The sequence below is a fragment of the Aspergillus ibericus genome, assembly GCF_003184845.1.
Source record: "Aspergillus ibericus CBS 121593 unplaced genomic scaffold BO80scaffold_2, whole genome shotgun sequence".
Taxonomy (NCBI): Eukaryota; Fungi; Ascomycota; class Eurotiomycetes; order Eurotiales; family Aspergillaceae; genus Aspergillus; species Aspergillus ibericus.
This window is the reverse complement of record NW_020292100.1, coordinates 968043-988025: the sequence shown is the minus strand read 5'-3', so window position 1 is coordinate 988025 and position 19983 is coordinate 968043. Positions and strand designations below refer to the sequence as shown.

Sequence of the window (19983 nt, the reverse complement as noted above, 5' to 3'; positions counted from 1 at the left end):
GGATTAGATGAGGCTGGGAGGGGCACAAAGGCACTACAATGGAGCGTCGAATCCTATGTACAAGATGGGGCACAGTTCTGAGCGCAGCTCTGCGATATTAACTTTTCCCGTGGCATGATTTTACACATCCGTTTGCCTAACAACAAGGGTTGGGTATATAAGACAATCATCAAATAGGCGGTAACCTACTCCTCATCGCTCTCTTCGCTGGAGTACTCGTCCTGGCTCACATCATCCTCATCCTCCTCTTCCGAATCCTCGAGCGTCGAGGGATCTTCGGGGGGTAGCATAACGAATGCTTTGAGGCAGGTGATCCGATTTCCTGTTCCATAAGCATTCAACAGCTTCCCCACTTGGACATCCTTCTTTTCCTTGTTGCCCGGCGACTTCTTCTTTGTGTCCGCTCTGGTCAAATCTTTGCCATGTAGAAGCCATACGCGAACCAAGCCCTCGCTATTTCCAGTTACCACTAGAAGGTCATCCTTTCCGGCGGCCCGTTGATCGTTCAAACCCAAGATCTCGAAGTCTTTCACTCTTCCGGGGAAGCCGGCTGCTCTGCCACCGAGCTGAGCGACAGCTTCCGCATAAGGGATGGGCGAATCATCTCCCTCTGGTGCGTCTTGAACCTGTTTGGTGGAGTAGAAGATGACCCGGCCGTCTTCCGTCGAGACGGCAAGCAACTCGTCGCTATCATCCGACGAGGGGTTGGGGTTGATGTACTTCATTTGATGGAGCTTACTTCGGGGGTTTGGGAAAACTCTACAGACAGGGGTGGAGTCCTAGTACAGTTAGTTAGAGATGGGCATGCCTCAACATACAGTAGGAGACTTACGATTCCAAAGACGACAGCACCCCACTCGAATGCGACGGCGAATTCATCTCCCTTCGCATTCCACACAATCTTTCTTCCTTCCCCAGTGCTCCACTTGCCTTCTTTGACACTCTGTAGGATTTCTCGGTTGAAGTTCAACACACCAGCTTTCTTTCCAGTGACCAAGTTCCAGAGCCTCATACATTTCTCCCCCTTGCCCACACTCAACATCAACTTCATACTGGGGTGGACGGCAATATCATTGACACCTGACGGAGAGCCCCCGGGAGGTGCGGTATCACCACTGGGCCTACCCTGAACTTTCGGGCGAGGAGCCTTGATGGTAGAGACGACAGAGAAATCCCGAGTCCTCGTAATAGAGATGGTATTGTCCTCAGAGCCGACTAGGATCTTTGAGCGCGAGGGAAATTCTAGAGCCGAAATAGGGGCGGAATGATGCATCAATGTGCCCACCTCGCGGTTCTTGGGGTTTTCAAGGATCTTGTTGCCCGCGAGAGTCGGTACGGTCGGATAGTGCTCGTTTACCGCAACTGGGGCAGCAGACAGAGAGTAAAGGTTGACACGTTCATCTGTAGCACCACTCGCCAGAATAACTTGGGGTTTTTCCGTCGAATCAGCCTTGGGCAATGGCGATAAGGCGAGACACCGAATGGCAGACGTATGAGCCTCGAACAGAAATGTATCCACGAACTGCACTAGATCTGAGTTACCACCAGCCTCTTTAGCATCCTGAGACGTAAAAGAGGCGGGCGAAACAGCCGCGGTAAAGCCATGCAACACTCTTTCGTAGGATCCAGTGATAATTTGCAGTGTGACCGATGGACTGTCGGCTGCTGAGGTAGAAGGGATTTTCTCGCTGACTGTAGCCTTGACAGCCTTGGAAGGCTGCTTGGAGCTCTGGCGGTCCTTTGCCGTTTCCTCTCTCTTGCGCTTGACCATGACTGTTGACGGTACAGGAGACGATATTGCAATGGTTTGCTTTTTGCAGACTGACTATCGGGGAGCATCTATCTGAGCGGGCAACTTTTTTTTTCTGCCGGACGTTATCACGGCGCCGAGGCGGTGAATCGGTACAGATGTGTGCCTGAGGTGTCCGAAAAACGAATGCGGCAATCACTCGGTGCACGCGACAGAAAACAAAGGATGATCGAGGAGCTATTTCCTGCCTCAGGCGGCCACATTTCTGGTGGCCAGCCATTCAGCGGTTCACATCATACCTACCTAAGGTACAGGCATGGAATGGTGGACTATCGCCCCTAGTAAGGAATCTAAGGATAGCTAGGGGACTCCTACCCGCCTTGCTAGGTACCTCCCATAGCAGTACCAACCCATACCTGGCGCCCTCTGCTGCTCCCGGCACTCACCCAGATCCTCCAACCAACCAACCAAAGTTCCTCCCATACTACCCGTCCAGAAGTCTCATCACCACTAACACCCCCCCAAAAATCCCTTCCAGCGAAATCTTCGCGTCGTGTCCTCTGCATCCCATAACAACACAACCCCATACTTTCCATCATTTCTGAGCGATTTTTTCCATCTGGATGACTTCGCTCAATCCACTCCCCTTAATTTTAGCGCGTTAATCGGATGCTGTGTTCCCCGAAATAGACTCCATGCTCCGTGACGAGCTTCTCCGGTCTAAGAAAGATGAGATCGCGTACGTATTTAATTTTTCTCAGCGACCCAAACCTTTTCCCCGGTGCTTGCGATATTGAATTATCGCTTACTTGGAATTTTAGACGTTGTTTGTCGTCGCGGAAGCGCAAACTGAGCGAGCTCTACTTTGCGACCGTAGGCTTCGCGGGCGCGACCGAGAACGCTCCGGCGGACTCACTATATCACCAGAAGGAACAGGCGTTTCTCGACGCCAACGACCTTTCAAAGTAAGTTATTCAAGCCAACGCTGTTAAGTCAATTGTTCCTCCTTACGTTCAATCTATCTTCGCGTCCTTTCTGTCGCCATCGCGCGTCTATAACGATTATAATATTTATACCCACCTTCCCTGAGACGCATTCATTAATCGTTATCAGAGGCCGTTATTTCAATGAAGCCACTCTTCCACCGTTACCGGATTATGCATCCATCCTAGCGCGCAGAGCCAAGGAACAAAAACGATCGGAAGCTAAAGTAAACGATGCTACGATTGTCATTCCGCCATTGGGAGCCCAGAGTGCTGCTGCGCAGGCTACTGCGGATGTTGATGGGCGGCAGTCGAAGCCCCAGCAGGCTTTAGAACAGAAGCCTTCTGGTCCCAAACCCGAGCACTCAGCACCGAAGGCTTCTAACCAAGTTGCGCCTGCCATTGTATCTCAGGTGCCCCAAGGGCCTAATGTGCTAATTCCGGGGGTCGCGCACCCCTCTCAATCTTTCGTTGCGGAAAAGAAGGTGCCTCTTTCCAAATCATACAACCACCAACCTTTCAATATCGGCAATGCTCTGGAAGCTAGTGTATCCGCAGCCCTGGCTCATCCAACTCCTGCCGCCAGTGTTGCATCACCTAGTACTCCAGGATCATCTGCACCAACATCTGCATCTGCGCTAGCAACGGCACCAAAGCATCATGATGCTCGCTCTTTTATCCCTCAGAGCCGGGCTGCCTATGTCCCTGAACAGCCACTCTCTCCTGTTTCTTCTGTTGGCCCGTGTTCCAACCATACACCAGTCCCAGTCACCGTATCACCTGTTACTAGCCCTGCTGGGGAGATGATTGATGCATCGGACAAGGTCCCAACCCCCAAGGATGACGAGACCATCAAAGCACCACCTAGCTTGGTTCCTTCGACCCCCGACGAGCAACTTCGTCTGGAGGAGGCTCAATCCCTTCAGCAGAATGCTCTGGTAGCAGCCAAGACAAATGGCGATGGGGTTGAGGGAGGCGCTACTACAGGCGAAGTGATTCAAGAGAATGTTACCTCGACGCCGGCAACGGCCAAAGAAACATCAAAAGAAGAAACCGAGCTGGAGCCTATCCTTACGCCGCTGGAGCCGAAAAGACACGATGGAGTGGCTGAGACTGCGGATGATCCCCATCCCGTTATTCAGCAACCCGTGCTTGCTCCTCAAACTGAGGCAGATGCTAAGGTGCCTATTGAGGCGGCCCCAGCCTTGAAGAAGCCCACGCCGCCAACCATTCAAGCACCGCCGCCGCCCGAAAGAATGACAACCAGGGTATCTTCTGGAGCCATCAGACATAAATCCGTTTCGGAGATTCTTGGAGAAGTACCAAAAACACCCGTTTCTCAATCGGACAAAGGGTTCGTCACCGAGAAGCCTGCGGAGACGGCGCGGGATGTGTCCGCTGCCACTCCTGACTCTGCAGCACGGATGCGGTTCAAAGATCGAAAAGCACGAGAGAAAGAGAGGACCAAATTGTCCACGGTTGTCTTTCCCAAGCAACAGCAGCAGCAACATCAAACGCAGGATAAAAACGAGTCTATGGAGTTGGTTCGTCAACATGCTGGTGACCTTGCCAAGCTAAATGAGGAACAAGACTATCTTTTTACCTTGTTCCAAAACAGAGCATATGCGCCTCCCCGAGGAACAAGTCTGAGTACACTTATCGCGTCTGCCCACAAGACTTTAACTACATCCAATCACTTCCTTGATTATCAAGAGCAAATGGACTGCCGTACCCTGCGTCGAATCTATTCTCTGCAGAATGCGAACAGGTGGCCCTTGCGCCAGCTGAAGCGTTCAGTTGAACCACCCCGCGAGGGAACACATTGGGACGTCCTTCTAAATCATATGAAGTGGATGCGCACCGATTTTAGAGAAGAGAGGAAATGGAAGATCGCAGCTGCGAAAAGTTGTGCTGATTGGTGTGCAGAGTACGTCAATAGTGACCGAGAGCACCGGTCGCTACTGCGTGTCCAAGTCAAGGCTCCGGCATTGAGGGCTGAGAATGAGGCTGAAGCCAAATCCAGCATGATCTCGCCACTACAGGAGACAGGGGATGAGATGTTGGCCGTGTCTCACCCTACACCAGATCTTGTGCCTTCCACCGAGGAAGATTCCGTCAGTGAAGGGTTCAATGATGAGCCCCGTCATGATCTGCACGACACAGTTGCCCCTGCTGCGATCTTCTCCCTTGGCATCGATGAGTTCACATTCTCATTAGACATGACACCGGCGGCTCAGAAACTTCTCGATGAGCTGCCGACGTATATCCCAGTCACTATTACTCCGGACACGGACCTACCAGCATTCAAAGAACCCCCTGACTCTGAATGGAAAACCGAAATTCTGCCTGTTTCGAAGTACGCGTCAGGCAAGATCACCTTCCACGACGATGAACCTCCTCCAAAACGTAGCCGCTACGACTATTCGCAGTACCAATCCGACCCCGAACAAGCCGTACTGGATCTGCCACCCGAGCAAACCAACGTTGCCCTTTTCCGACCAGAAAACAGACATATACGTGATAGGATCCACCCTGGCCATTCATTCCGGCCGCCAACTGAACATCCAATGCCTTCTGTTGGATTCTTTGAATCCAGGCAATCATCTCAGTGGACGTATGCAGAAGACGATGAGTTACGACGCCTGGTGAAGGATTACTCGTATAATTGGTCCTTGATATCCAACTGTCTCACCCCATCATCGCAGTTCACTTCAGGGGCGGAGAGGCGGACGCCCTGGGAATGTTTTGAGCGCTGGGTTGGTTTGGAGGGGCTACCTGCCGACATGTCTAAGACACAATATTTTCGTGCCTATCACCAACGGCTTGAGACTGCACAGCGTACTGTGCTGGCTCAACAACAAGCTGCCCAGCAGCAACAGCAACAGCAACAGCAACAGCAATCCAATAACAACAGCAACCCACAATCACTACCCCCTGTTCGAAGGAGGACCACGCAGCCCCTCAGGGTAGACCGGAAAAGATCCTCTAAGCACCTTGCATTGCTTGATGCTATGCGTAAACTGGCCAAGAAGCGGGAAACGATGTTGCAAAAGCAACAACACGGTAAGAAATGAAGCCAAGTATCTGCTTTGGATGGTGCTGACTGTTTACATCTGCGTCAGCCTCGCACTTGGCATCATTGCGGAAGGTCAATGAAGCGAACCAACCAAAGCCTCCCATTTCATCGCCCGCTGAATTTAGTCGGCTCAAGTATGAGCGTGAGTTGAAGCTTCAGGAGAGGCAAGAGCAGTACCGACAGCAAATGATTGCCCAGCAAAGAGTATGACCGTGTTTCTATCATATTAACCCAATACTCAACTAACATGTTTGATCAAGGCGAACCTAGTGGTTCAACGTACTGGCCAAATACCTAACCAGCAGCCGATCATGAACGCTCCCGGACGGACCCCTGGTGCTATGCCTCATAACCCAGGAACTTCGGCTATGACCGGCAACACTACGAATGGGCTGCCCAATGGGGTGCCACCTGCAGTCGGTGCAAACCAAGCGCGACCTCACATGCAGGGCATGCCCAATGGCACTCCTGTGAACCCACCCACACCACAGAACACAATGGCTATGAAGATGATGCCACAGTCCGGCATGCAACAGAATAATGGCGCTCGCCCCGGAATGCCCATGCAGACACCGCCAGATAATACGCGGGTCATCCGGGAGGCAAATCGGCTTCAAGAGCAGCAGCGGATCCTACAGACCCGGCAGCAACAGCCACACCAGCAGCCTCTGGGTCAGTCGCAACACCCGCAACAGCAATTCCACAATCAGCCGCAGTTTGTGCCTCAGGGATCCCACTCTCCCAACCCCAATATTCCCAACGTCAACGGCACTCCGAATAACCCTGCGATGATGGCGGCACTCCAGGCTGGAGGAGGAATGCAAAGCCCGTCCTTCCATAACGCCACCCCTCAGGGGGTCTCGACGCCTTCTCCTCGCATGGGCCAACCCAACCTGTTATCTGGTGGTGTCGTTCCAACTATTAGCAGCATCCAGAATCAGATCCAGCGGAACAACCCTACGATGCCCCCGGAACAAGTCAGTAAACTCGCCACGGACAGGTTACACCAATACCAGCAGCAGCGCATGTCTCAAGTTGCCATGAGCGCCGCTGCTGGCAACATTGGCAGTGTGCAGGCCAACTATCAGGTCGATGCCAGCTTCCAGTCCCCTCAGCCCAGTTTGAACGGTGGGGCAGGGATGCAGGTACCTCAGGCCCAAGGTTACTCCCCAATGATGCGTGTTCCCCAACCCGCTCAGCAAAACCGTGTTGGTGTAGGGGGCTCCCCTGCCATGAATGGAGCGATTTCTCAGCCGAGCCGGAGCGTGACCCCGCAGACCCAGCGCAGTGGCAGTGCCCAGGCTGGCGCAGTGGCCGGGACGAGCAAGAGTCCCAACCCTCCGCAAGCTCAGCCGGTGACGAACTGATGCATCCAATTCACCTTCTCTTCTTCGCCTGTAAATATTCTTCCACCCACTTTATCACCTTTTATTCATCCCCCTTACTTTGAGCGCCCATCGTTTTAGCCGGAGGCGTGGAAGTATGCTACTTGACCCTCCGACCCTACCTTTATCCTCTGGTTCATCACCTACCTCTTATCCTACCCTCCTCCCCTTTCACCTCCTATGACCTTTCTCTATATTCAGCGGTTTCCCGATCTCACCTGTTCCACCAGCACTCTAGCGGTGGTTGAATGCACAGACAGCTTCCGATCCCCGGCATCCCGGGGCTTTCCATTTCAATTTCCAATTTTGTACTACATGTATTGATAGGGCGGATACAAAAGGTCAGGAAGTACTTGGAACTTCAGTTGGAATGGATGCATTAGAGCAAAAGAGAAACTAATGACTACGACTGTACGATAACTATCGGTTCAATCAATTCTCGATACACAAGATATCTTCCACTTACCCCGTTGTAGCTGTAGTTCTCCGTCCCGATGGGTCTAAGCGCGCGCCTGGCCCGCCGCCTCTTTTGCCACCGCCTGCTTTTATCCCCCATCTCAGGACCTCCACCAGCTTCAATCATTCACAATCCCAGACCCCACTCGCCGCACGCTGCGAGTACCTGTCTCGCATTAATGGGTTGAAATCAGCTTGAGTATCTACGACCCTCTCATTTTCGCATCGGTCGCCCAGACGGGGAGACCGTCACAATGTCATCTTCACAGCCTCCGCAAAACGGCAATGCGGACTCCCAAGGGAAATCCGCAGCAAAGCCATTCTCCCTCTCCCTTGGCGGCGGAAACTCCACAGCAACAACAACAACAACGCCAGTAAACGGTCAACCCAAGAAGACAGCCTTCAATCTCCAAGGCCCAACGCGATCCACCGACTCACCTAACCGAACCCTCGCGCGCCGACCTCACCACCTCCACGATGACGAAGACTCGGACGAGGAAGCACCACCCGTCCACGAAGCCGTCACCGGATTCGACACCTTAACCGGCACCGCCATTCCCGCCAACAAGCCCGCCGAAAAGCGCGAGCTGGTTATCCCCGTCGCGGGGAACAATAACTGGCGAGACCGGCCGGGGGTGAATCTTCGGAAATCGAAGGGAAAGAATCTCCTCCCGAAGGAAGTTCAAGCCATCCAGGAAGCGCAGAAACGGGGCGAAGTGGCGGGCGAGAATGTTGAGACCGAGCGGCCGAGTATGGCCTATGGGTTGACTTTCGCTCAGCGGGATTCGGAGCAGGTGGGGGTGCAGCCGGATAATGATCGTCCTATGCTGGATGCTCCGGAGCCTGCTGCTGCTGCTGCTGCTGCTGCTGCTGCTGCTGTGGCTGAGGAACGGAAACCGCTTACGCAGGATGAGATTGCCCTGCAGGCGCTTATTCGGGAGACGAATGGTGAGCCGGAGAGGAGGTCGGATCTTGTGATTGAGTCGGCGAATCGGGATGATGGTGATGAAAGGGCGGGCGGGCGATATGATGAGACGACTTCGTTTCGGGCGGATATTGCTTCGCGTCCGGAGTCGGCGAGCCTCGATCAGTATAATGCGATTCCTGTGGAGGAGTTTGGCGCGGCCCTGCTACGAGGTATGGGGTGGAAGGAAGGTCAGGCTGTCGGGAGAGGAAAATATGGTGGGGCTTCTGGGAATCAGGATAATAAGCCGCGGATTCCGGAGCGGCGGCCTGGGTTCTTGGGCATCGGAGCGAAGGATGCGTCTGGGGGGAAGGGTGCAGAGGCTGAGCTCGGTGCATGGGGAAAAGCGGCCATGCGCAAGGGGTCCAGAAAGGCAGGGAAAGAGGGCGAGTCTAATACGGAGGGCGTGTATATGCCCATCATGATGCGGAACACCAAAACCGGCGAGTTCATCACAGAGGAGGAACTCGCAGCTCAACGGAAGGACGTCAAGAAACGGGGCGACGATGATGACTGGAAAGAAAGGCGCGATCGCAATTTGGAAAAGAGTGGACGCGATAGAGATCGTGATCATCGCGATCGCGACTCTCGCCGCCGTGACTACGATGACGACGATAGCGATCGCTATGACAGACGGCGGACAGGATCATCTAGAAGAGACCGCAGCTTGTCGGCCAGCGACCGACACTCAAGACGGCGCAAATACGGGGATGAAGATAGCGACAGTCGAGATGATCGCTACTATCGGGACCGTGACTCTCGCCGGGATCGGGATCGGAATGGGAATGGGGACCGGGACCGAGAACGCGATAGGGATAGAGATCGGGATCGGGACCGCAGCAGACGGTATCGTGATGATGATCGCTATTCGAGCTCAAGACACTCTTCGTCGCATACATCGAGTAGACATCGGGATCGGGATCGAGAGCGCGATAGCGATCGCGACTCGCACCGGAGACGGAGAGACGATGATCGATGAATGCAATTAGTCGTCTTTGTATCTTATAGAGAGTTATAAAATCTGTCTATACCATGATTTTTATACCATTAGCAGTGTGCTGGGTGAAGGAAGACGGAGATGGTTGCGTGGTTGGCAAAAGTTGTCCTTGGTGACGCTGATGATGTTACCGATCTACGAATGCCCCAACGCGTAAACATGTGAAATAATGGTCCAAGTAGCTTCTATTCGAAGCAGATAGTGTATCATCCAAGAGACAAAAACTTTTATATACCAAAAGAATAATGTAACAATACTCCTCCACGGAAAGCGCCAGCATATCACGGTATTTGCAAACATCCAGATTAACTTGGTCTATTTGTACATAGTCTCATTCACAGGTTTCTTTATACCCCCAGCATGACCACGTCTTTTTCAGCGCTGTCTTCGGGGATGCTGCTGCTGCTATAAGGATCATACGGGGCGGAAACACCCAATCCTCCCAGGCCCACGCCGCCGTCCATCTCGGCAAGAACCCATTCCACGAGGTAGCTTTCATCGGAGAGTTCCTCGATGCGACGGTAATGGCGGTCGGTGTACGAGGCTAGGGCGGCCAGGATATCCTTCATGCCTGCTGCGGTGCGCCCGTCGCTGCGTCGCTTCGCCATGCTAGAAGTTGCAAGCTCGACGAATGTGGAAGCAGGATAGGAGCGGAACAAGGCGTATAGGATGCGCTGGGAGACTCTGGAGGTGCGGGCGTTTGTGTTCCAATCACGCAGTCTAAGGAGAAGGGTGCAAAGATTTTCGGGGTCAAGGGATTGCAGAACCTCATCGATCGAGGGATCGCCGGTTAGGCTGTTAGCACGTTCGGTGGCTTCGGGGTCGGCCGAATGCGGGTCATCAGCGGCATCAATTGCAGTAGTGAACAAGGAGAGTAGCCGGCCTGGGTGGTTGAGTTGGAGTGCAAGGGTGATGGCTTCGCGATAGGCGCCGGCGCGAATGTAGTTCTGGAGCTGTTGGTCCTGCTCGATACGGGCCGAGTTGGCGTTGACCGTAGCTGTGTAGGTGGCTGAGGTAGTGTCGGTCCAGAAGGTGACGGTAGAGTCGGCAGAGCCAGAGGCAAGGCCGTAAGGAGAGGAATGCTGGAGGGTGGAAGAAGACAGAACATCGTCGCGGCAGCCAGATGGTGTAGGGCTGGCAAGAGCCCAGACACGATCCTCGTGGTTGTCAAGGGTCGTCTCGAGCTCGCCTGTGTAAGGGGACCAGACCTTCACCAAACCGTCGGCGGCCGCAGACGCAACCAGGGGTCGCAGCTGTGCAGATGCATTGTGTGCCAGCGCTTCATCTTCTTCGTCTTCCTTGTTGGACAAGTCCGGAGGTGGAAGCCAAATCACCTTCAGCACACTGTTTGTGTGACCTTCAAATGTGAGGAGGCAGCTGTAATCCGACAAGCTCCAGATCTTAATGGTCTTGTCACCTGACCCCGTGGCAATCATGCCTCTGTTGGTGCTCGTTCCGGATTCGGAGTTGAGGATAGGAGTGCCTCGAGGCGCGAAACGTGCCGACCAGACTCCTCTCTTATGTCCGCGGAGGACACCCACAACGGAGCCATCCTCAATGGACCAAATCTTCACCGTACGATCCTGCGAGGCGGATGCGAACAGGGTTGACGAAGGATTGACATCCAGCGCATTGATATCTTTCTCGTGGGCTTTGCGTGTGAAAACCGCCTTAGGGTTGTGGGGTTTGGAGGAACTAAGAGGAGCTAGTTTACCCGTATCCCATCGCTTGATGGTACGGTCCTGAGAACCTGTGAGCAGGAACGCGGGAGGATGGTTCAAAGGGTCATTGTGTGCCGGGGTGTTGGCTGGAGGTGGAGCTCGAGGAAAGCTGATGGCGCCCAGGGACTCCGCATGACCAGTGAGGACCGCAAAGCACGTGTAGGAGGAATTCTTCGGATCAAGACGCCAGAGGCGTGCGGTGTTATCCTTGGCTCCAGTCACTAGCCAGTGGCCTGACCAGTCCACGTCGATACAGATGATGATGTCGTCGTGGCCTTCTAGGTGCGTGATATCGGCACCGAAATAATCGCCCTCTCCAGTAGATGGCCTATCCTTGGATGGACCAACTGAAACCACGCGGATACTCTCTGTGTTGGTAGCCAAAGCAAGCATTGACCGATCGGGGCCGACATATGCAAGATCGATGATATCATCATCGTTGCCGGATATACGTCTAATGACGGGCAGAGGCTCGAGCGTAGACCCAGCCTTGTAGTCGGACAGAGGCTCAAGTGAGTGGAGTCGAATAGTTTGGTCAGCATGGACAGTCATCGCGAAAGACATGCCTGCGGAGTACTGGATCGCTACCACAGCCTCGAATTCGGCCGCAGCTTCTTGCTCGTGGGTAATCTCTCCGCCGCGGTTGCAGTCCCACACGCGCAAACGGCCGTTTTCTCCACCCACCAAGCACAATCCACTATCAGCAACAAATGAAGCTGCTTCCACACTCTCGAGGACGGGGATAACCCTCCGTGTCTTGAAAGTCCGCACATCCCACACGATGACAGTCTTATCGCGGCCTCCAGAGAGCAGCGCATTCTCTGTGGGCGAGTACGAAAGGCTCCGAACAACTGAAACGTGGGACTCAAGGGATGCGATAGGCTTTCGCTTATTCAAATCCCATACGCGCACCATACCCTCCTCGTCGCCCGAAGCAAGTCGAAAAGCGCCAATTGAGTCGACCGCTTCATCCATCTCCTCATCCTCATCCGAGTCGTAGGACTTGCCCTTGGACTTCTTCTTCTTCTTTGACGACGATTTGTTATCGTTTTCTTGGGATGGTACTTGGAAGAAGCACAAGGCCGAAATGACACCACCGTGGCCATGGAAGGTATGTGTAATGTATCCACCCCGAATGTCCCAAACTTTGATCGATCCATCTGCGGCGCCGGTGGCCAAAAGAGTACCCGTGGGGTCAATCGTAGTCGTGACAACGGGTGCTGTGTGAGGCTTCAAGCTTCTAGCGAGCTTGGCCTCGACGGTTCGGGTGGTTTCATCAAAAGGCGATAGAGAGTAGATGCGCATGGACATCGAACGTGAGCAGAGAATGACATGGGAAGCCGACGGAGTAACTAGGCGCGGTTAGAGCATGCTCTGTAGCGGGTATAGAAAAAGAAGCCAGAGGATGGGAGCTGCATACTGGCCAAGCTAGTGATTATTTCGCCATCCTAGAATATTCGGATCAGCAATTTGCGACAGGCGGGCGGTTTTAGAGGGCTTACTCCTTCAAGGCTGGCGAGCTGGTCGCCGGTCTCAAGGTCGACCACGAGAGCATCCTCGCCGATGCAAGTCGCCAGTAGACGGCCACTGGCATCCAGCGCAGTGCTTCCTCCGGTGTAGATGGGACGAAGAGTTCGAGACGCCTCGAAGGTCGTCTTAACCACGGCTTTAGACATGATGTGCAAAATTTCTCAACAACCAGGGATCTAAGAATCTATCGCGCCATCATCCAACAGACCCGACCTGCACCTGCAAAGAGATTGACAGTTGCGTAATGCCGTCCGCATCGCCGTCGCACCGAAACTTTTGGGTCTTTTTTCGAGATGTTTGCTCTGTTTGTTCGGGCGGCGGGACCCCGCTAGCTCGTGATCTAACCCGAACCGCTCCAGGCGCCATACCCGCCCATGTGATCACTGATCAGTGACACTTGCCATTTGGGGCAGGCCCATCTTCGATCCATCCATCCATCGAGTACCTGCTGCGGCACTTCAACCTCCCCAGCAAGGAGGATATGCCCGTCCTGCTCACCCCCCGATGAACTTGGGAATTCGGCTCACGCAATGGGGCGTCGAGCATACCTGAATCGGCTGGCTCTGGTAGGCTCACTCTCCGTTCTTTTGTATATGCTTTGCCGCGAGTGGAGATGCATCTGGCGTTAGATTTTACTCGGACGTAATGTTCCTCTACCTCAAAATAAGTTTCCTTCCAAGGATGTCCACACTTTTGTTTACTTCTCAGCTTGTGGTCACCCCTCAGTATTCGCTCATTTCTGTCTTGCATGTTACGGCCCACTATAAAGAACCAAGAGTTAACGATCACTAAGGGCCGGTCACCTTACGAAGCTCCCGAGCGTCCTGCAGGTTCTGCAGGAGACTCAGGAAATGCCACGCAGCGGACAGTATCAGGGGTCCATGCGGACGGTTATGTCCAGCATTATGATGAAAGAGGCCATCCTGTTAACCCGGAATCCAAGTCATTTGGTAGGGAACTCCGCCGGGCAAAGAATGACATTCTTTCCACCATGGGGGTTGTTGTCAGCGAAGATCGTAACATGGGTGGCCTCGATGAACAGCAGAAAATTGACATCATAGCCACCGAGAATGACTACGGCCTGGTTATGGCTACTTTGGACCAGGTTTCGGTTTTTCTAGGCTCTTGGTGGACCTCATCCCTCTTGGGCAGAATTCAGGTGAGTTTTTTTTGCTCTAAAACGGGGATTATAGCTTGGGGCCATCTATTGGCTAAACCATCCACCAGACTTTCAGGAGTTACACTCGCCTGCCTTTGCTAAGCATTGTACGCCTTGAGCGCCCAGCTTACGGGCTCATGGGATTCTACTTTGCCGGAATTCCAGCATGGGCAGTGTCCACCTGCATTTCCTTCTGTCGCCATCAGCCCCTGGAACGCTTGATAGCTTTCTTGCAGAATCAATTCCTGAACGATGACGTGGGGTCAAAGCTTGTGCGAGCATTGCTAAATGTTCTACACTCATCGTAAGTGCCTGAGCAACACCACTTCACTGCATTTTTCTAATGGCTTGCGTAGGGCGAGGGGGACATTACTGGTTCTGGCAATACAGACATACATGTACTCTCTCTTACAGTCTCTTCACATCGTCCCCGCCCACTCTATGCCTGGAATTCGCTTTTTTCTGCCATTCGGAGAACTGGCTTCAATGCAACTTCCGGAGTTGCCGACTGATCTTTCAATTGGATCCCTTGTCGGGCTTTTTTTGAGCATCCTGAAAACGCCATCTGTGCTCGTCTACCTCTCTGTATATCTACGACCAGTAGTCGAAGTAAGACTCTATCGATTCATTCGACGCAGACTGCCGAAGCCTATCTACGCGGATGCGCTTTCTGTCAAAGTGGCGTACGACAATGATCTTATCGATTGGATGATGCCATCAATTGGGCGTCGAGCAGAGGAGGAAAACCTCCGCGGTAGTCTTTCCTTCGCAGAAGACCTGATGTATGAGGTCAATTTTGTACGGTCCTGGGTACTGTCCTGGTTCGGCTTCAAGTCATTACGAACGGCACGGGCGGCAGAGCAAGCGGCAGATGCTCGCCGTCGGCAAGAATGGTTAGAATCACTACCTCAAAGCATAGAGCAACTGCAGCATGAACGTCAGTCACGAGCCCGTCGACCACGAAGACGGTCATCCGACCCTCCGCTTGTGGACGGCCAAGTGAATCATGACCCAGCCCGCCCTAGTTCCCCAAATCGACGCTCTGTCGGCCAAACTCCAGATTTAGATGTCGATTTTACGGGTAATCAAGTTCTTACCAATGAAGAGAATCGGATGTCGCAATCACCAACCGAAATGAGTAGTCGTGATCTCGCGGAGATGGCTCCTCTGCGACGGGCAAGGACCTTACCTCCACCAGATGAGACCCCTTCGACTCTACCGAATGCAGAGTCACAGCCCGGCGATGCAAATGAGGCTCACCGGAACTCACAGTCCAACACTCTTTTCTCCCGTCCATCTTCACCGGCGACCTCTTCTCCAACCTCACCCCGAGTCCGGGCTTCGTTGATCCATCAAACATCCGATGTTATTACCATGCAATTGGAGCTGTTGGGGTACCGTCGCACGGAGAACCAGGAGCAGGCAAATACAAGGCCGGGTAATGAAACCGGCCAATCGGCTTCCAACGGCGAAACGGCAGATGGGCAAACAATCTCCGAATTTCTCGATAATCTCTTGTCCAGTCAGGGCCGGCATCTAACTACTGTTGTTAGCTCAGAAAACATGGACAGTGATGGGCTCTCTGAAATGACCACCAATGCATCACCAAGGCCGGTGGAGGATATAGCTCCCGAGTCTCAGAGTCAGGTACAGGATTCGAGAGTAGAACAGCCACCTGCTGAAGCGTCTGCATCGGATCCTGTCAATATATTGCCTGAGAGCATAGAAGAACCGGCACAAGTGGATACACTCCATCAGCCTTCTGAAGAAGAGCGAGCCCACGAGAATGATTTTGATTCCGAGATATTCCCCCACATCTCCGACCCCAATATTCGCCAGAACATGGCAGCTAATCCTTCAGCGACTGCACATCGAATTACTATTCTCTCATCTCACCCTGTTGATTCTTTAGCATCGCATCTTGCATCTATAATCACTAATGTGATGTTCATCCCTCTCGAGTCCCTCTACCTGCGGTCTCTTGCTACATCATATCTGCAGTCTACTCATGCCCCTGTCGCTCTTCGGGCTGATGTCCGGACGATGGGAGATTGGGGATGGAGCTCACGATCAGATATCCTCCCATACCTGGGTAAAATTGCTCTTGTTTTGGGAATTCAAGTTGCCGTGAACGCCAGTGTATGGGGTGTAATATCCGGCAGCGCTATGAAAATCGGAAAAAGGTTCTGTGGTTGGGGATCACTGTGAGCATCTTTCCGACACCACCTTGAGCAGCTTCTTGTTTGCCACTGGTTATTCTCATCCACCAGTATATCTCTATGGCTGGCATCCCTCTTTCATTCTTTGCACAAATTACCTAACATAATGGACACCTTCATCGAAAAGTAGATTACATGTAATTCCAGATATCTTGAGGGCTCGCCCGTACAGTGACCATGACCATGATGGTCCTGATAGTTCCTATCCATGTTTAACCTACAAAAGCAGATCAGGAAAGGGAATTGTATCTTCTATCATCATCGTAAGTTCTTAATTATACAGTAGTCCCTGGATCATGCGGCCTCTGATTGGGACCATTAGCAATTTTTAAATAAGATTCTACACCAGGAAACACTCCGGTATCATTTAGCTGGATTCTTCCCCTTGCGATTTGTCATGCCTGGAACTTTCCGACGCTCCCAAACCATCAGGTACCCTTCCTTGGTGAACAATGTTTCACTTTCTGCACGCTTGACAAACAAGTCTTGAATCTCCAGCCACTCCGGTCCACGCTGCTCGCCAGTGTGTTCTTTCTGAAGTCGGCTATTCTCCGCTGACATAGCCTTATCATGCAGCTGAACAAGCCAAGAGACCTTCTCGCTCGCGGCACCCGCTCCTGACGAGGCTTTGCCGCTCGCTGCGTTGACGCCTTTGTCTGCAGCGGCTTCCTCGTGGGCACCGGGGGCCGCGACGGTGGGGTCGAGAATGATATTTGCGACGAGATCGTAGAGGATCGGTTCGCCGGGGGGCCAGATTGCCGGGTTTGGCTCCACGTAGGGTGACATGTCCAGGGAGCGCGGGGACGGGAAGGTGACGATTGTGGGGTTTCGTTCGGAGACGAAGCGGTTCTTGCTGAAGCGCTTGATGTGGAACAGGAGGTAGGGGGGCAGGGGATGGAGGAGTCGGTGGCGGACTCTGTGGGCTAGCTTTTCAGATGCGGTGATGCCGTTGTACTTGTTCAGGAGGGTGGTCAGGGGAACTTGGGGGATGATGGATTCCCGGTTGGCGGATTGGAAGAGTGGAGTAGGTGGGAGATCTAAGGTGAGGATGAGGAATGGAGTCGTTTGGCTGTTGATGGTACCGGACTCGGTGAACACTAGACGCGCGTTTTGGGTATCGGAATGAGCTGTGATAGCTTGGCTTTCAATCTTCAAGTGACCCTGGAACGCGGCTTGGATAACACTGGTGGGCGTCTTGGATGGCTTTTTGGAGCCTCCGAGAGAGAGATGGAGGTTGTTCAAGAACCAGGATAGGAAATCCACCGGGTCGGACTGTTGGGTGAGGGTGAAGCGCTTGGATGAGCGCAAAGCAATCTCCTGCAATAGTTCGTGAGGGGATACATGGGAGCGGAATGCCTTGGGGTTCCACAATTTCCGGACCAGGGTGCTGAACCGGAGGGCTAGTTGAGGCGTTCCTGGTTGAGAAAACTCATGCAGCAGGAAGTAATTGCGGATGGGGAAGACGTGAGCTAAGAGTTGGACCACCACGTTGAGATAATCGTTGGCTTTAATGTTGTTCATACCCACAAATCCTATGAGGGTCAGTATATGGTGCGCTCCATAAGATATGCGGGAATCTTACCGGGCCTGTAACGATTGCCTGCAAGATCGAACGCATCGTGGACCTCTTTGTCTAGCTTCGTCACCTCTTCCTTGTTGTAGTACGGATCCACGACATACTTGATGTCGTCCAAACTCTGGTTCTTGACTTCGTATCCTTCGGGAAGAACGTAGACCTTCTTCGTGCCCATATTGACGAAGACATGGTGTCCGACCTCGAGCGCATGGAAATACGCATGCGACTTCGGACCTCTGCCTTGGAAGTATTTGCCGCACACCAGACAAGCGTATACATTGATGTTCGACAAGCTCACAGAGCACTGTTTTTCGAAGTCAAAATCGAGAATTTCGCGATTGATGGTATCGAGGTACAGGTCGCTGTAGCCCTCCATGGGGGCGCTCTGACGTTTCGGGGCTGCGATAACCGGCTTGTCGTCATCGTCGTTCTCGTCGGAGGATTCGGCACCTCCATCTTGCGCTGCTTCTTCTAGCTCCTCCCCCTCTTGATCAGCGGCTGCAAGCACATCCTGTCCAGCGCGCTCATGCTGCTCCAGCTCTTGTCCAGCCGCCCGGCGAATCGGCAAAGCTCCACGGCGCGGGTCGTCTTCCGGCAGGTCATCGTCCTCCACGCGCGCTCTCTTCGAAGCAGGGGAGCCTGCCGTAAGGTCGTCCTCAAGCGATAGCTCAGCTTGTCTCTTCGACATCATGACTGGGTACAATGGGGGGTTTGCGAGGGACGCTGCTGGCTTTGCGGGATCCAAACGGCGAAGACGCGATGCAAACCGCCGGTTGCAAACATGTCAAACACCCGCGCAGCGTCATAAGGCGGTTGATTACAGCATCGTGGAGCGCAACCGTCGCGGCCGAGCTAGGTGGGATATGGCTACGATAGCACCGGCATGGTGGTATCTCAAGTAATCATGGTCATTGGTCTCGACCTCAGCTAGATAATAGGCGAGACTATGTCTCGGTTCAAGTCATGGAAAATACCCTGCCATGCAAACCGATCTTCTCTTAAACCCAAGTCCCGTGAAACCGCAAACATAAGACAATCATTGGTATGATACAACGCATTAGGCACTCTTGACGATCCTGTTATTATCGAATTCTACTTCCTTCACGCCATCTTTAGTGACCACCTTCACCAGAACCTAGAAGCTGTTAGCTAACCAATCTCACACCGCGGGACTAGACGACTCGGGGACATACCCCCTTGTAATCGATCGGTAGTCTGCGCTTCAATTCATCTGTGCACATTTCCAGGAGCTTCATTCCTTCTTCGAGCGAGATGTCGGGATGGTGGTGTTTATCGAGGGTGGATAGGCAGTAGTATCTAGAGCATATCAGCATAAGCCCCGACGGCCGGAGACCGCTGATACTCAGCGCCCAGACTTACTGTGCATAGCCGTGGGCAGCGTATGGTACAGGAGCCAGGGAGGCCAGATAGTCTATCCAGTATAGATGGGGCTTCTGGGTGATGGGATCGACACCTCCCAGGAGGAGGTTGACGGTATAAGGATTCCGGGACCGCAAACTCCGCGCCATCTCTCCCCGGACAAAGCTAGCAACTGCATTCGGACCCAGTTCGGTATCGTTCCGCATCGTGTATAGCTGAATGTTGGCTTGGATGTACTCCGCAAATTGTACTATTCAAGCTTCGGGTTAGCTAGGTAGTTCCTGGCGGTTCCGCGTTTCCAGTCGTTGGGTGGGCTGCACGAACCTGTGTCTCCTGCCTCTCCCGAGAAAGCCATAAGGCTGTGCTTGTTCAGCTGTTTTGTCTTATCGTCTTCGGCTTTGAGGATGGTGGGGCCCCTCATGGCAGCTTTGGAGGCCGCCAGAATGACGAAGTCCTTGCCAGTGATGCCCAGTAGAACCTCCCTGTGAACGAGGATGAGTGAGCGGATTTTCCATCAATTTGCCATGCGGCGTACCTACATATCTGCGGTATCAAGTTGTACGGTTGGTTTAGAGGAGAGATGAAAACGAGGGGGATAATGGAAGACGAGATGGGTAGATGACAGTCAAGAGCCCATCGTTGGCCGCGCGGAGCTTTGACTGCCTGGAGCTGGGGCCTGCGCTGCCTTGATGCCTGAGGCTGAAGCTCCGCGCTGAGTCAGCATTTAGGCGTAAAGTTGATGCGCTTTCCGCCTGCACGGTCCACCGGCAGAAAAAAGTGAGAAATC

General features: G+C 53.2%; 7 protein-coding genes across 7 annotated transcripts; 3 read left to right on the top strand and 4 right to left on the bottom strand.

Annotated features, from left to right (window-relative positions):
- Positions 1-185: 185 nt before the first annotated feature.
- Positions 186-1771, bottom strand: BO80DRAFT_440595 (putative 60S ribosome biogenesis protein Mak11; the record flags this gene model as incomplete). Its single annotated transcript, XM_025721134.1, has 2 exons — positions 186-779; positions 833-1771. 2 exons carry the CDS (start codon positions 1769-1771, stop codon positions 186-188), a joined length of 1533 nt encoding a protein of 510 aa, XP_025580177.1.
- Positions 1772-2142: 371 nt separating this feature from the next.
- Positions 2143-7645, top strand: eaf1 (MYB and HSA domain protein). Its single transcript, XM_025716511.1, has 5 exons — positions 2143-2489; positions 2572-2715; positions 2864-5796; positions 5856-6013; positions 6070-7645. The coding sequence occupies exons 1-5, from the start codon at positions 2446-2448 to the stop codon at positions 7174-7176; spliced, it is 4386 nt and encodes a 1461-aa protein (XP_025580176.1). The 5' UTR covers positions 2143-2445; the 3' UTR covers positions 7177-7645.
- Positions 7646-7776: 131 nt separating this feature from the next.
- spp2 (spliceosome ATPase-activating subunit SPP2) lies at positions 7777-9786 on the top strand. The gene has a single exon (XM_025718512.1). The coding sequence runs from the start codon at positions 7905-7907 to the stop codon at positions 9591-9593; it is 1689 nt and encodes a 562-aa protein (XP_025580175.1). The 5' UTR covers positions 7777-7904; the 3' UTR covers positions 9594-9786.
- Positions 9787-13118, bottom strand: BO80DRAFT_372060 (U3 snoRNA-associated protein UTP13). The gene is made up of 3 exons (XM_025716510.1): positions 12835-13118; positions 12753-12780; positions 9787-12684 (listed from the first exon to the last, which is right to left on the bottom strand). The coding sequence occupies exons 1-3, from the start codon at positions 13006-13008 to the stop codon at positions 9959-9961; spliced, it is 2928 nt and encodes a 975-aa protein (XP_025580174.1). The 5' UTR covers positions 13009-13118; the 3' UTR covers positions 9787-9958.
- A 179-nt stretch (positions 13119-13297) lies between these two features.
- BO80DRAFT_397087 (uncharacterized protein) lies at positions 13298-16407 on the top strand. Its single transcript, XM_025717364.1, has 4 exons — positions 13298-13428; positions 13656-14021; positions 14090-14325; positions 14378-16407. Exons 1-4 carry the CDS (start codon positions 13393-13395, stop codon positions 16227-16229), a joined length of 2490 nt encoding a protein of 829 aa, XP_025580173.1. The 5' UTR covers positions 13298-13392; the 3' UTR covers positions 16230-16407.
- Positions 16408-16489: 82 nt separating this feature from the next.
- BO80DRAFT_460901 (ubiquitin carboxyl-terminal hydrolase family protein) lies at positions 16490-18534 on the bottom strand. The gene is made up of 2 exons (XM_025722418.1): positions 17823-18534; positions 16490-17772 (listed from the first exon to the last, which is right to left on the bottom strand). The coding sequence occupies exons 1-2, from the start codon at positions 18505-18507 to the stop codon at positions 16604-16606; spliced, it is 1854 nt and encodes a 617-aa protein (XP_025580172.1). The 5' UTR covers positions 18508-18534; the 3' UTR covers positions 16490-16603.
- Positions 18535-18700: 166 nt separating this feature from the next.
- pre1 (proteasome core particle subunit beta 4) lies at positions 18701-19814 on the bottom strand. Its single transcript, XM_025718511.1, has 5 exons — positions 19736-19814; positions 19521-19678; positions 19197-19446; positions 19010-19133; positions 18701-18951 (listed from the first exon to the last, which is right to left on the bottom strand). Coding segments are annotated over exons 1-5 (612 nt in total). The 5' UTR covers positions 19738-19814; the 3' UTR covers positions 18701-18873.
- Positions 19815-19983: the final 169 nt, after the last annotated feature.